The sequence below is a fragment of the Hypomesus transpacificus genome, chromosome 19, assembly GCF_021917145.1.
Source record: "Hypomesus transpacificus isolate Combined female chromosome 19, fHypTra1, whole genome shotgun sequence".
Taxonomy (NCBI): Eukaryota; Metazoa; Chordata; class Actinopteri; order Osmeriformes; family Osmeridae; genus Hypomesus; species Hypomesus transpacificus.
Window position 1 is genome coordinate 7525104 of NC_061078.1, and position 15722 is coordinate 7540825.

The 15722-nt window shown below is 47.8% G+C and overlaps 1 protein-coding gene across 11 annotated transcripts in view; it reads left to right on the top strand.

Moving 5' to 3' along the window:
* The first annotated feature begins 13296 nt into the window (after positions 1 to 13296).
* The window catches only part of tjp1a (tight junction protein 1a), a 30395-nt gene continuing 27969 nt past the window's right edge, over positions 13297 to 15722 (top strand). For 3 of the 11 annotated variants that reach the window (XM_047041328.1, XM_047041324.1, XM_047041329.1), the window contains exon 1: positions 13300 to 13836. In XM_047041328.1, coding sequence (XP_046897284.1) covers positions 13810 to 13836 — 27 coding nt within the window. In that variant the 5' untranslated portion in view covers positions 13300 to 13809. Of the gene's footprint in view, positions 13837 to 14760; positions 14941 to 15722 lie in introns of those variants that run through there. The other 8 variants (XM_047041322.1, XM_047041323.1, XM_047041325.1 and 5 more) reach the window with 6 other exon arrangements.

Sequence of the window (15722 nt, forward strand, 5' to 3'; positions counted from 1 at the left end):
CTGTGGAGAGGAGAGAACGTTTTTGCCTCGATCCTCCTGTCTTTAGAGTGCTAAGTCATTAGATTGACCTCAATCAGAATGCAGCAAGGTGACCCCTTGGGTCAGCTCTGAAAGGTCAGGTTACAGGTCAAACATCTTAGTCTATCGATTATATGTAATGATCTAACATGTTAGGGTTCTATGTCAACCAATCTGGCATATCTTGATTGGGCACTTTTGACATGACTTAGAGAGATCTTTCTGTGTGTCTCTTTATCTCTCTCCCTTCTCTCTCTCTCTCTCTCTCTCTCTCTCTCTCTCTCTCTCTCATCTCTCTCTCTCTCTCTCTTCCCTCTCTCTCTCTCTCTCTCTCTCTCTCTCTCTCTCACTCTCATCTTTGTCTGACATACACACACACACACACTCCTGTTCCACCACTGCTAGTCACTTCCTGTGTTTGCTGTCAGGGGTGACTGGCTAGCTTGGCTTCCTCTCTGTGCTCCTTACTGTGTGGATGACATGCCACTTTGGCTGTCGTCCCACAGGAAGCACATCCTCATCTCTGATGCTCACAGGAAGCAGAATTATATCACACACTTATACTCTAGTTAGAAAATGGTTAGCATCCATATGTGATCAACAATGAACTAACTATCTAACTAAGTTGCTAACACAGACTTGAAGATCAGTTGATCTTTTCCTCTACCGTATATTGTGCTGTGGTACAATACCCTGCACTGCCACTAGTGGGCCAATGTCAGAGTGAGAAGGTACAGAATCTGTAGCGAGCCAATGAAATGGTCATATAACCTGGGTACAGTCCTGCAGAGGGCAGTATTTTCACTACTTTAGAAAAGGACTTTGCTGTCAGCAGAGTTGAGTGTTCCCTCTGTCAGCTTCAGAGCAGAGCAGCTGTGTGTCCAGCCGTGGTGTTCAGCACCTGGCTCTTTCCATCCAGGACAGCTGCTTTGTTGTGTAAAGCAGCAAGGAAGGGCTCAATTGAACTGTTAATGAGAATCAGAAAACTAGAGAGTGCGGCACTCTCCTTGTCTCTCCTTTTTACTCTCCTCTCATTTCATCTCGTGTTCTTCTCCCCTCCTCTCCTCTCCGTATCCCTCAACACCTCTCTCCCCTTATCTCTCCACTACTCTTCTCCCCTTCCGGCATCCTCCTTTTCTACCCTCTCCTTTCTTCCGTGGTGAGGCTTGGCGTGTAAGTGCCAGGGCACACCAGATGCCAGGAGAATTAATTACTGAAATTGACGTTCCAGCAAGTGCCACAGGGGATCTGTCTGCCAGGTCGACTAGTGAAACGAGAGAGGGAGGAGAAGAGAAGAGAGAGGGAGGAGTAGGGGAGGAGAGAGTTAGGGAGTAGAAGAGTGAGGAGGAGAAAAGAGAGGTGATCATCATTTCTGTTAGCTCATGGTAGAAGAAATGAGAGGGCAAAGTGTGTTGGAGAAGAAGAGAGGGAGATGAATGGAAGTGAAGAGTTAGATGATTTCTCTGTCTTGTGCTTGCACTTTGGGTGTGTGACCTGCTTTCTCCTGACTCTCTCACTGGTCTCTCCTGCTCTCTCCTGCTTTCTCCTGGCTGAAGAATGGAGGGATTAGTGTCCTTCCGGAGCACGGCTACATTCCCGCTCTCCTCTCCTGCGGTGTTTACTTTTAATAAAGGAGCACAGCTCTCAGGGGGAGGGTGGGGGGGGGGGGGGAGAGGAGAGAGGGGGCGAGAGGGAGGGTGAAGTTGTAAGTTTTCTCTGGAGGAACCCTCTCTCTCTCTCAGGTGAGGTGCTTTACAAAGATGGCCTGTGATTGGTGAATATGAAACATCTCACAGGTTGACCACCAGTGATGTCACGGGCACTGTTGCCATGACACTGCAAACTGTGAGACGTTGTCGTGTTGGATTCTTTCCTGGAGGGTGACGGGTCACAACATCAGAGTCAGGAACTCACACACCGTGTCGGTATGCATCGGAATCTTCCTTGTCAACACTCCTGCATCCCATAATAACAGTGTGTGTGTGAGGGAAAGAGAGGACAGAGAGAGTCACCATGTCCCCTGACAGCTCCTGCCTAATGTTTACCCATAAATAAGCAAGATCAAGGAGGAATAGATTTGCGTGCAGAATGGAGGGGAGGCAATGAGAAGGATTGGATGAGAGGATGAGGGCTACATACAGTTGTACATCAGTAACCTCATGTTGGCTCCTTATTTTACTCTCATTTTTAGCCCTCCCTCTCTGCTGCCCTCTCTCTCTCTCTCCCTCTCTGCTGCCTCTCTCCTCTCTGCTGCCCTCTCTGCTGCCTCTCTCTCTCTCTCCCTCTCTGCCGCCCACTCTCTCTCTCTCCCTCTCTGGCCGCCCTCTCTCTCTCTCTCTCCCCTCTCTGCCGCCCTCTCTCTCTCTTTGATCCTCTCTTTGTTTTACTCATTATTTTCCATTTTTTCCCTCTCTCTTCATCACCTGATCCCCAACTTTGATATTTTCCCCCCCTCTCACTCTCTCTCTCTCTCTCTCTCTCTCTCTCTCTCTCTCTCTCTCTCTTTCTCTCTCTCTCTCTTTCTATCTCCCTCTATCTCTCCCACTCTCGTACTGTAAGAGGTCAGTCTGACTTTCCTGTGTGTTGCAGGGATTAGACCCGTGATGGGAAACTAACCTCCAGACAGGAGGGTTAGGTTAGTGTGCATGTGTTTGCGTGTGTGATCTGCTTCTTAAGAAGATGCTCTCCTTGTGATCCTGACTGACTCACTGGAGAGTTCAAACTGACAGCCTGCCTCATGTCTACACAGATGTCCGGCTTGTGAGTGCATGTGTGTGTGTGCGAGAGAGAGAAAGAGAGAGAGAGAGAGAGAGAGAGATGAGAGAGAGAGAGAGAGAGAGAGAGAAGAGAGAGAGAGAGAGAGAGAGAGAGGGAGAGAGAGACAGCTCTGCCAGGTGCTCTGACCTGGGGCCTTCATGTTCATTTCCTTCATCTTCTTTTGTTTGGCCTCCTCTCCATCCTCCTCCTCCTTGTCCTCCTCCTTTCCCTCCTCCTCTCCCCTCTGCATTCTTCATAGTCCACTGGAATTAAGGGAGGGGTTTGTGCAGATCCTAGGAATGTATGAGGGGGTGGAGGCATGGTGGGGTGTAATATCACTGTTTTATAGCTTTGACCATCCCTGAATTCTAATTGGCTGCAGGCTGGCCAGAGAGGCGTCTGTGACCCAATCAGAATGCGGTGTGTCTCTAAATGTAGCTGTGCTGCTGTTTAAATCGATAGCATGGTTCCTATCAACGCCAGAGTCCCACTCACACCCCACACACACAACATCCGTCCTATCAGCGCTGGTGTCAACTGAATGACCATGGCTGCCAGCCTGGACGTCAACACCAGTTGGCTCTGCTCTCATTCTGGCTCGACACGCAACACACACACTTGGGGTGAGCTAAGGCACACAAAGCCAGGTTGTAGGGGAGAGAGGTCACGGTGCTCAACAGCTTTGTTGAGTGTTGTTAAAAGTTTGCGGCAACTTTCCCAAGCTTCCATCTGTACTCAAGTTGATTCTGTAAAGAAAATGCATAATTGAAATCTGAGTACATGCAGAAATGTTTAATTGATGTTGTCGGAAGAAAGAGAGTTGGGAGTTTGAGTTTATACCTAAAGGGTATTGTGTTTTGACAAAACACAGAAATGTTAATGAAAAGAAGTGCATTTACATAAAGATGTAGTCCTGTTTCAAATCACACACACACACACACACAACCTCCATTGAGTCAGGCAGTGGCCATGTGGCTGGAGAGTGGAGCAGATTCAGACTAAGTGTGTAATCTTCTGTAGAATCTGTCTTTGTATGAGAGCAGGATTAGCCTGAGCTGTAGGAGAAAGGGAGAAGAACATCTGCACACCATCTACCCTCTATATATCCACCACCTGTACCACTAAAACCTTCTGTCCATCTAGCTATCCTCCCTCTCTATTCCTTCCCTATCTTTTCTCTCTCTCTCTCTCTCTCTCTCTCTCTCTCTCTCTCTCTCTCTCTCTCTCTCTCTTTCTTCCACCCGGTTTAACTTTGTGTGACTCAGACAGTGTAGAATGTCATTGTCCTGCAGAGTGCATTGGTTCCATGCATGTTAGTGTGTGTGTGTGTGTGTGTGTGAGACAGTATAACCCCGGCCCCTTGCCCCTGCAGGACTGCTGTAGCAGCAAATTTAGGCAGTGAGTAACTGGATGACAGCAGCCTGTAGGGAGTGTGCGAGTGTGTGTGTATGTTTGTGGGTGTGTTAGTGTGTGTTGTATACAACCCTTGGCTCACCCTTAAGCCAATATCTCTCCCTGTACTTGTCCTGAGTACCTGTGTTCCAGAAGGTTCCAAGGCTGTCTATGTTCAGGATACACACCAGCTCCCTCCTCCCAACTTATTTCAGTTCTGGGACAGGAAGGAACCTCAGATACACCAGAACTCATTTCTGTCTGAACTGTAAACAATTCCACAAAATTGTCATGTTTTACAATGCGTAAGACCATCCTGTCTCCCATGGGCTTCTCCTGTCTGTGAGAGAGGGAGGGGAAAAGAGTGAGTTACAGACAGACAGAAAGAGAGAGAAAGAAAGAAAGAAAGAAAGAAGAAAGAGAGGGAGGGAGAGAGGAAAGAGGGAGTAGTCAGTCAAGAGGATACTGTCTCAGTGGGAAAAACAGGCTGTTTTGTTCATCATTCCTGCATGATGATTAGTCAGCTATTTCATCACTCCTTACCACAATCTGAACACGCCTTACTGACATTGCTTTTTAAAACATGACACACACACCACACCCACACACACACAAAACACACAGACACTGACACACTAAACTCCCCAGGAAAACCTCTTTAGACCACTAACCTCCCAAAACTCATGCTACTGCCCTCCAGCCCATCTCACAGCCCACTAGTCCAGCTGCTCCCCTCACCTACACCCACCAGCCCTATAGTGCACTAGTCCAGTAGCCCCCCTCAGGGTGTGTGTGTGCGTGTGTGTGTGTGTGTGTGTGTGGAGGGGGGGGGCTTATGCTGGCTTTGAGGGAAGCTCCTTTTCTGCTGAGTTCACCAGACTGGTCCTTACAGTCAGGCAGCACCCAGGACAGCCCCGAGGTCCTTTCTCTCTTTTCAGGCGACAAATGTGCTAAAACAGCAGTCGCTAATCGCATGCATTAGGCTCTGTTGTTTGGGGCATTAGCGGCTGGCGCGGAGCGCCGGGGTCCGTGTGAGAGACGGGCTGACGAGGCCCAGGCCTGGCACTGCTCGTCCTGGGGATTAGTCAGCAGGCCGGGTCCCGTCTCTTCCCAGCATGCACCTTGCCTCGCGGGCTCTCTCCCTCTCTCTTTTCTTCTATTTCCCTGCCTCCAGCTCTCCATCCATCCTTCCCTTCCTGTTCCCTGCTCCCTGCTCCCTGCTCCCTGCTCCCTGCTCCCTGCTCCCTGTTCCCTGTTCCCTGCCTCCTGGCCCCCCCCCCCCAGCCCTCCATATATGAAGAGCTAGTGAACAGGTGAACAGGCAGCAGAGATGAACACACTGCACACGACTGAACATCTCTGAACATGCTCTGTGGCCCAGAAAGAGAAACATGGAGAGAAAGAGAGAGAGACAACGAGAGAGGACTGTTCTGTACTGCAGATGTGATCTGGGTGTGTGTGTGTGTATGGTGCGTGTGTGTGTGTGCTCATAGTGTTTGTGCTGACAGTGCATTTCCACATCAGCAAAGTTTTAATCAGGCCTCTCCCCTGTCACACCATCAGCATGTTAATATAGGACTGAACTGTCTATCACATTACCCTCCCCCTTCTCCCCCCTACAGCCCTGCACCACTAAATCATATTTACTTCCCATCGCCTCTCACAGACACAGCTACTATTGGGACCTCTTACAGCTAACCAGGCCTAACTCAATTTAGTTGACAGAGTTAAGTTCATTTCCTTGTCAAATAAAGACCTGTTAGTGTTCCAGAGTTGTCCGGTCCTCTCCTCCTCTCTTTTCTTCTTGTCTCTTCCTTCTTTTCTCCTCTCTTCTCTCCTCCTTTCTCCTCTCTTCTCTGCTCCTCTCTTTTCTTTTATTCTCTTCTCCTCTCATCTGCTCATGATGAAGGAATGCAGCTGTGCCAGGCAGTACCATGAGCTCACAGCAAGAGAGGGAGACTGGAGGGACGAGAGAAAGAGAGAGGGAGAGAAATAGGGGGAGAAGTGAGAGGAAAAACAGATAGATAAGAAACAACTGTATTGTCAAAGTGTTACATTTGAAACCTTGTGTTTTTATACTTGTTGTGTGACCCTGAGTTATTGCTACTGCCCTGTGTGACTTTGTATGCATGGATCTACTGTCCAGGTGGGTTAGTTAGGATGGTGGTGGGTGATGGGCCGCACATATTGATCTGTACTGCTCATGACCTCAGAAAACACTCAGAGTGAGAGAGAGGGGGGAGAGGAGATGACAAAAAGGTACAAAGCGACAGACACAGTGAGAGGTATAGAGAGAGAGACAGCAAGAGAGACACAGCAAGAGAGACACAGCGAGAGAGACAGCAATAGAGACACAGTGAGAGAGACAGCAACAGAGACACAGCGAGAGAGACAGCAAGAGAGACACAGCGAGAGAGACAGCAAGAGAGATACAGCGAGAGAGATAAAGCGAGAGAGATACAGCGACAGAGCCCTCTTGTCTCACCGTGTGACCTTGTCTATTTCACGGCTTCTCCCCCTCTCCCTTCAGTCTTACCCGTCCCTCTCACCATCCCTCCCCCTCTCTTCTCCCTGCCCCCCTGCCCCTCTCTTCTCCCCTCTCTTCTCCCTGCCCCCCTGCCCCTCTCCCCTCCCCTCTCTTCTCCCTGCCCCCCTCCCCTCTCCCCTCCCCTCTCCCCTCCCCTCTCCCCTCCCCTCCCCTCCCCTCCCCTCCCCTCCCCTCCCCCTCCCCTCCCCTCCCCCCTCCCCTCCCCTCTCCCCTCCCTTCTCTCCTGTTTAAACGAGGTAAGGAGTTCTGGCAGCCCTAGACAGAAGTGGAGGTTGTATTTACTACAGCAGAGCCCGATGGTCGGAGCAAACACTACACACAAACATACATGAGGACTCACACACACACACACACACACTACACGCACACACGCACACAGAAGAGTCAATCCTAGGTGACTGAACATGCTAATTGGTTTTCCAGAGCATGGCAGTGTGACATCGGTGTGTTACAGACGTGTAAATCTTTCACCGCCACTGTTCAATTACACGGCAATTATGGGTCAGGGGTCAGAGTCCTGCCTGCGTTTACCTGTCTACACCATGGGGCTCCAGTGGCAGCTGTTACACAGAGCTGTGTGTGGCATTTGTGCGTGTGTGTTTGTGTGTGTGGTCGGATTAGTGTATGATGTGCCCTGTCATTCACCATGTGGTGATGCAGACAGCACATGATCCAGCTAAGATATAGAAGAATCAGAGTAGAATCAGAGCCACACGTGGTCACTGCAGATCTCAGCTGGCCTCCTCCAGCAAACTGTTCTGAGATGTGTGTGTGTGTCTGTGTGTCTGTCTGTGTGTGTCTGTGTGTGTGCATGTGTGCATGTGTCCATGTGTGTGTGTGCTTTGTGTCTGTGTGAGAGGGGCCCGGGGCCCCAGACCTCAGGGGACATCACTGTAGTCCAGCCGTAGATGTTTTGATCCTCTTCTGACTGTTTGGATGCTGCAGGCTGTGGCAAATGCACACAATGTTGTCTACTGCTTAGATTATCTTACTACACACACTCCGAACGTACATACTAGTTATCGGGGTGAAACTCTCCAATACTGTGTTACCAAGGCGACGCTCCAGGAAGCAGCAGGATGTAAACGTCTCCTCCAGTAGGAGGAGCTTCAGAGGTGGATTCCTGCTCCGCTAACCCAGACAGGATGTCTGCTGACACAGCACTGCATGACAACTGTGGTGTGGAGAAGGATTATGGGCTGTAGTGAAGTTTTTGTATGTTTCATCGGAGAGAGAGCGTGCAGAATAGACAAACACTCATTACGCTGTCTTCATACAAATAAAACACCAACAAGAAATCGTTGCATGTAGTTCCATTGAAGTCTTAAAATACTCCAACAATGAGGGTAAAGGTTACATTGTTCCTTATGTAGATTTGACCTATGTCTTCCAGTCTCAGAGTGGTCCTCATGTGATTGTGGGGTGCAACAATGGCACTGACGTCACCAAGACCTGAATCAGGGCGGCTGACCCTGGAGGAAACACTGGAATGAGCTCACTGGTAGAGCTGTGTTAGTCTGCAGTCTGTCAGGTAGTCATATCGTCTCACTGGTAGAGCTGTGTTAGTCTTCAGTCTGTCAGGTAGTCATATCGTCTCACTGGTAGAGCTGTGTTAGTCTTCAGTCTGTCAGGTAGTCATATCGTCTCACTGGTAGAGCTGTGTTAGTCTTCAGTCTGTCAGGTAGTCATATTATCAAAACATGCTCTGGTAGTGAAACACTGTCTGTTTCTCCTACTACTGTACCTAAAATAGATGAGAAATCACACCTTGAGCTTTCCAGTGCAATACGTTGATGTCAACATGCTGGTGATCCTGTAGATTTTTTTTTGAAATGGTACCTGACTGGGCTAGTCATTAACAGTCATGGGTCATTGCACTGGGGCTGTAGTAGTGAGGAATCCAAAGGCACTGGAGAGAAACTGATAACAGATTCAAACACACTACTTCCACTGTAGGCTACATTCTTTCTGCAAGCCATTCTTTGTCTTTTTTTCTTGTCTCTCTCTCTCTCACTCTCTATCTCTCTATCAGTCTCAGTCCATCCAATGATCCCTGTGCTGGCCAGATAGTGTTTGTTTAGCCTGATAGCAGCCATGATAGGAGGTCAAAAGGAGGTCCCACTTCAGTACAGTATCCATGTTTCCCAACCTACCTCTGGAAACCAACCCTGGCCTCTGCAGTGTACAAGGTGTAGTGCCCTTTCTCAATGTCTCTCTATCACCCTCTTTCTCTCTCTACTTCTCTCCACCCAACCCCACTCCTTTACTTTTCTCTCTCCCCTCCTGGTACAGAGAGCAGGTACTGGGGAAGAGACCTCTGCTATGTTAGCCCAATCTCACCTCCTCCTCCAGTTCTCATGTTTGCTTACTGTTCTCAATGAACGCCCCTCTAATAACACCTTCCTTTATCTTGGCTGAATGGCAGGAAAGCAGGACATTCCCTCCTTGTGTGTGTGTGGGGGGGGGGCAGTTACAGTACTGGAAGAAATGTCCTCAACCCTCCATTTTAAATGACACGTTTCTGTTTCCTTCCCTACAAGCTGTACCTGTTTATTACATTGAGTCATTTATCATGTTTATCTTGGTAAGTTCCCTAGAACTCGTTTCCTGGACACAGACTCTATATCAGTTGTTTTTTATCTAGGACTAGGACTATCATTAGGATGACTGTAGAACTAGAATTTGAGCTAGGACCAGGACTTGCTCTACAGGATGATCACTGGGCTTAGCACAAAGATTTGGGATAGAAAAGGGAGGAGGAACAGAACTAAAATTAGGACAAGGGACAGGATTAGGACTAGGAGGAGGATTACAATTAATAAATTACAACTAGAACTAGAACCAGAACCAGAACCAGGACTAGGGCTAGACCAAGACCAATCTGTTTCTGGGAAACTGCTCATAAATGTACTTTGCTGTGGTAGAGGTTACAGTTCCTGTCGCCTGGTTCCTATTCCCAATACTAGCTGTCTCCTACCCTCAGTGCTAACTGTCTCCTAGTTTTGGTGTTAGCTGTCTAGTAGTTCCCAACCGCAGTGCTAGCTGTCTCCTAGTTTCTAGCCCCAGTGATTGCTATGCAGTAGTCTTCCATGTTCTCTTGAGCTATAGTCCACCTCCGTGGGTAAATAAACATCTCATGAATAAGTAAATAAGGCTGGGTGGTGGGGAGGATTCCCTGACCCCTGACCTCTGACCTGCAGCAGGTTCTGGTTAGCCAGTAGAAACAGAGCCCCAGGTCTTGTGGACCCTAGCGCAGGAATGCCCAGAGTCAACATGACCAGGGAGGATCACAGAGCCGATCAGCCACTAACGCAGGCCAGATGCAGATTGCCAGGGAAACAGACACCTCACTTCCTGTCATTCACAGTGAGGCTCACAGAAGTCTATCACTCTCTCAATGTATGACTCTCGTTGTTGACACTATCTTTTCTCTTTCATTTTCTTTTTAGCTGTAAGGTCTCACTTATTTTTCTCTCTGTCTGTGAGAGATGAACTGTTCATTCTCTCTGCCTGTTTAATTGATCAGTTACTGTAGAAGATGACCTCTGACCTCCTCAGGTAACAGCCCTGTTCTGACAAGTTCTGTCCACATAGAGGCCTGTGTTAGCCTCATTGGCATGTTCTGCTGTAGAACTTCAAAGGCAGAAATGTGAATATGTAAACAGTGGTTGTCTTCTCAGAGAGATACTGGAACTGCAGACTCAGGCCTCTAACATGTATGTGTTGTTTGAACAGCCACACATGCAGTATGTGGATGTGCAAAATGTGTGTGAGTGTGTGTGTGCAGAGTGTGTGTATCTGTCTATGTGTGTCTGTCGGCAATGGTGTACAGGTTGTATGGTTCATGTTGTTTCACTGTCCATTAGCGTTCTTTGCTTGGGGGACACTGGAGGAGTCCTCTGAAGCGTTCCTCACACAGGCCTGTGTGTGTGTGTGTGTATGTGTGTGTGTGAGGGAGTGTGTGAGGGAGTGAGTGAGCGAGTGTGTGTGTGTGCGTGCGTGTATGTGTGTCTTCCTTCCAGCGTGTTTTGTGGTGGAGTGGTGTTTTTGTGCCTGCTCTTCCATGAGAACACCTGAGCTCTCGAGTCGTTCAGCTTCTCTGGTGTGTGAGTGTGTATGTGTATGTGTATGTGTGTGTGTATTGGGGGGGAGAGAGCAGCCATGCAGGACAAAGTAGACTTTGATCACGTTGGAGTGTCACCAACGTCTCTTCTCTCCCCTTCCTGCAGAGCATCACTGCTAGCTAAAGCACAGGAGAGGAGCAGGGTTAGAGCAGGAGCAGGGTTACAGCAGGAGCACGGTTACAGCAGCAGGGTTACAGCAGGAGCACGGTTAGAGCAGGAGCACGGTTACAGCAGCAGGGTTACAGCAGGAGCAGGGTTAGAAAAGGTACGAGCTGCATCCGTAAGTTTGTCATCTCTGGGACTCTCCTCGGTGACCCATCATCCAGGTGATTGGGCTCGGTGCCGAAAGCAAGTTCATTATTAGTGTGTTAGGAACGCCGTGAAACACGGAGAGAATGCTGAACATCCTGATTTCCTCCCTGGTGGATCCAGACAGGAACCTGCGCTTCAGACGGAGCGATCGGCTGGCCTCCATACTAGTACGTATGCTCCTACGTTCTCTCAGCACCAAGGGGGCACCAAACCTAGGACTAGCTTTCATGACGATACTTTATGATGTTGTTAGCTTGTTTAATGATTTGAGTGGTTTAGAGAAAGAGGGGTTTAAATGATGAAGATTATCGTAATCTCCCGGGTCTCTGTACGCTGCCGGGTTTTCACCCATGGTCCTGTGTGCTGGGTTGTATTCCATGACCACCTGCATGTGCCAGGCAAAAAGAAAAAAACAAGGACAGACCGGAGTAAGAAAGAGATAGAAAGAATTATGGAAAGAAAGGGAGAGCGAGAGTAAATGTGAGAACCTAGTTTGTCAAAATGGCCGTTTGGAAACCAGGGCGCCTCAGTGCCATCAGCACTAGCTGTCTACAGAGGCATGCATGCTGACGTTCCTATGACGTCATTAAAAAACACACAATGAAATGGAGCACAAGGATGGTGTAATCTTGACTGACAGACAACAGCACAGCTATCGTGTGGGTCGCTTGAGGGTTCCCTGCTTGTTGGGTTCATTTAGCCAATCTTTGGTATGTAAGAGACATGGTATCCTAATCGTCATGGCTGCGCTAGAGGAGGGAACATTGTGTCTGTTTTTCTTACATATAAGGGGAGTCAGGTGGCTGAGCGGGTACAGCATCGGGTTAGTAATCTGAAGGTTGCCAGTTCAATTCCCGGCCGGTGCACATGACGTTGTGTCCTTGGGCAAGGCACTTCACCCTTCTTGCCTCAGAAAGAATGTCGCTCTGGATAAGAGCGTCTGCTAAATGACTAAATATAAATATATAACCTTCCGGTTTTCTGAGAAGACTCTAATGATCATGATCAGTGGTGATCAGGCAGCCATTATAGTAGGGTGTAGATACAACAACATTGCTGCCAGGTCTCCAACACACTCACACATGGCTCAGCCCCCTGAGAGTGAGCCAGCTCTGAGACATTCACCATAACACAATGCAACTAGCAACTTCCTGTCTCTGGGTGGTGCTGAGAAACCACAGGAAGTGGTCAGGGGGCACCAGTGGTTTCCTGTGTGGGCTCTAATTTGCCACAACTAGTCCTTCCAAAACCACAAGACTCCTGTGATGTGAATTATTCTGCATAAAATACAGTTAAAGTTACAGTTTAACTGGTTATGATTCCAAAACTACAGGAAAGCACAGATAATGGCTTTAGACTGCCATGTTTGGTGGATGGAGCCTTTAAATCCTTAGTCATAGGCAAGGTGATGCAGCCTACAGTCATGGAGGTTCACCGTCAAGCCTGTTACTATTCACTGCAGGGTTAATCTATTCATTGTATAGTTTGTTTGTTGTACAGTACATTTACATTTAGTCATTTAGCAGACGCTCTTATCCAGAGCAACTTACAGTAAGTACAGGGACATTTCCCCCGAGGCAAGTAGGGTGAAGTGCCTTGCCCAAGGACTCAACGTAATTTTGCACAGCCGGGAATCGAACCACCGACCTTACTAGCCCGATTCCCTAACCGCTCAGCCACCTGACTCCCAGTACGTTAGTCCTAGCAATTGCTAGGGTATCGTGACAGAAGCTACACTACTAAGCATCTGCACTATTAAGTAGGTTAATGCCCTAATTCTTGAGTCAATGGGGACGAGGGAACTTCAACTACAGGGTGTGCTCACAGTGTCAGCTCGAGTTAGTTAGCGCTCAAGATGTTGTGAGTTAGGGCACGTTGGCCTTCAACGCAGAGCATTACACCCAACACAAGTACCAACCAACATCACCCAGCAGCCCAGCGGGGGCTGGGGAGGAGAACACACCACATCAGTGGGAGAGGGAGGGAAAGAGCGAGCTCTTTATTTCCCGGGGAAATTGTGCATAACGATGTGATCTATTTGCTGTACGAGACGTTGATAAGTGTATCCAAGTTCATGTTTACACAAAATAGATCTGGTGTTTTTTTCAACGCGCCTAAGCATTTTAATTTGTTCTATAAAGCGTGTAGTTAAGCCCTGTTCCGTTTTACAAACGTTCCGGCACCCCTACTGAACTGCAATGGTCTGTTCCTGTCGACATGTCAGGATTGTTGCTTGGCGAGAGCCGAAGCGGCCGGACAGAGGCGTACTAAGCTTCCATTGCAGTTTTCCTGCGCTTGGTTTGCGGAGCAAGATATACCAACATTTTTACTAATAGTTTAGCCTTCGACTTGGTTAGAAGAGACATTTTACTGTAAATATAAACATTTGGGTATTTCAAACGGAGTACAATTCACATATTTCAATGTATCTGGGGTGAAGCTGAAAGGAAAACTCCAGTGGACGGAAAATGATGAACTTTGGACTGTTCTCACACATTTTCGTGACATGTTTCTTGTCGTCTGGGAAAGAATAAAATAACACCGCCCGGCGTGGCGGCCGCTGGGCTTAATCAAGAAAAGGACTTTTCCGCAATTGGGTCAAATTGATAATAAAAGTATTTAACGTGCGTTACTATTGGAACGGAACAAGGGAGTAAAATGTCGGCAAAGGCTGCAGCTAACAAGGTAAGACAACCGATAAACCCAGGAAAACAATATGAATGCTGTACATCGCTCCCAGTGCATCAGTGAATTAACACATGACTCAAACCTGGACAAGAACCTATGGGATGCTATAATAGCCTGCAACATGCTAATCTCATAGCCAGTATTCCATCAATATCCAAGTCAACGTATCGGCGGTGTAGACTACCTCAACTTTATTTACGTTCTTAAATAGTGAACAGGCAGTTGAGATTATAAGGGTTGGGGACCTCAGCATCTTCTTGAAGTGTCCTTAATCAAAATTAAGAACTTATTTGATCTGTAGAGGATGAAACCTAGCCTAAAGCAGAAATAGAATTTCTGACATTTTTGCCCGTGCCCCTTGGACAAAACACCTGCTGATATGGTCATCTAGCCCACTTTAGAACGGGTGGTTTTTCTTACAGGGAATTTGCCAAAATGCAATGTTGTTCCTCTCCATGTCATTATTGGGAAGCAGAGTAATTAGAGACCAATCATGCGGTGAAACATTGTAACGGTTGCTGTTTCCGAAGCCCGCGTAAAGTAGTGTTTGTCTTTCTAGTGGCAGTGTTGTTCACTAGCAAAGCTAAACTATTTCACGTCGTTCTGCGTCACTCTACGGTGCACATTTCCCTGTAGTGTGTCAGAGTGTGTGTTTGTACACACAGGCCTTGATTCAGAGTAAATTAGGTCAGGTTATCGTCAGGCAGTCACTGTAGCCTATTTGAAAGTGTCTGTTTTGTACGAAATCCTTCGGTCATTGTCCGCTCATATGCAAATCTAGCAGGTGTTTGTCGACGCTGAGTCGCCGTCGTCCTACGTCAAATTGACAGTTTTGATATTTACATCAAGATGTGGACATAGCTGCTTCAAATACTTCTGGAGAAGTAGGCTACCCACAGTTTTCCTACCTGGAGTGGATTGACAGGGCAGGAGTGTGTAGGCCTACAGTTGGTTCAACATAGGATTCAGGTTTGGTCAGTTCTTCCAGTCGAGCTACTGCGGCAACGGGGAGAGTGTTTGCGTGTCCTGGATGTAGTGAGAGTAAACCTGAGTGCCAGCTCGATAATGGCCGAATGGACTATGGAATGAGTTATTACTTAGGTGAGCCATAAATCTCAGATGAAATCGTTTTCATTGTCGATGCTAGACTGGAGTGAGCCTCAGTAGTCTTGTCTGTGTTCTTACCACAGCCTTCTCTGAACCAGACCACCATCTATTCATGTTTCTAATATATTTATCTTACACATGTTTTATAGTATGTTTATTAAACAAATATTGCAATGCCAATGCCTTCCCCCCATGCAGGTCATGGCTGCGCCTACCTGAATAGGTTAGAAGGGTAGACTGCTCTCATACCAATTACATTCCAGTGGTGACAGTCACATTCTAGTGGTGACTCATATTCTCACCAGAGAATCATATTCTAAAGAGCCACATTCTGAATCAAGAGCCATATTCTCAAAAGAGCCATATTTCGAGTATAGATTCATATTCTCAGTACTGTGTCCCATTCAGAGAATGTTATCACAGAGGGTGTGTACAGTCAGCACAGTATGTGACAAGAGTCATTCTGCTACCAATCAACACAGTGACTAGGATGGATATTATGGTTTGTGAGGAGTATCAGTCGTCATCACCACATGTGGGTGTGTCAGTCAGAGCTAAGGAATGTTGTTATCAGCCAATCAGCCTCCAGCTGCTCTCACAAACAGGAAGGAACACTGCAGAGCTCCCCCCTCCCCAGGGCCAGGTCACATGATGTGGCCGACAGTGAGCGTTCAGCTGACACCAAGGAGGATGGAGGTTTGTGGGGATGACCATGTTGCTATCTTATCTAAACATGAAACCTGCTAGCTAGTTAATATGCAACTCCGACTTATTAT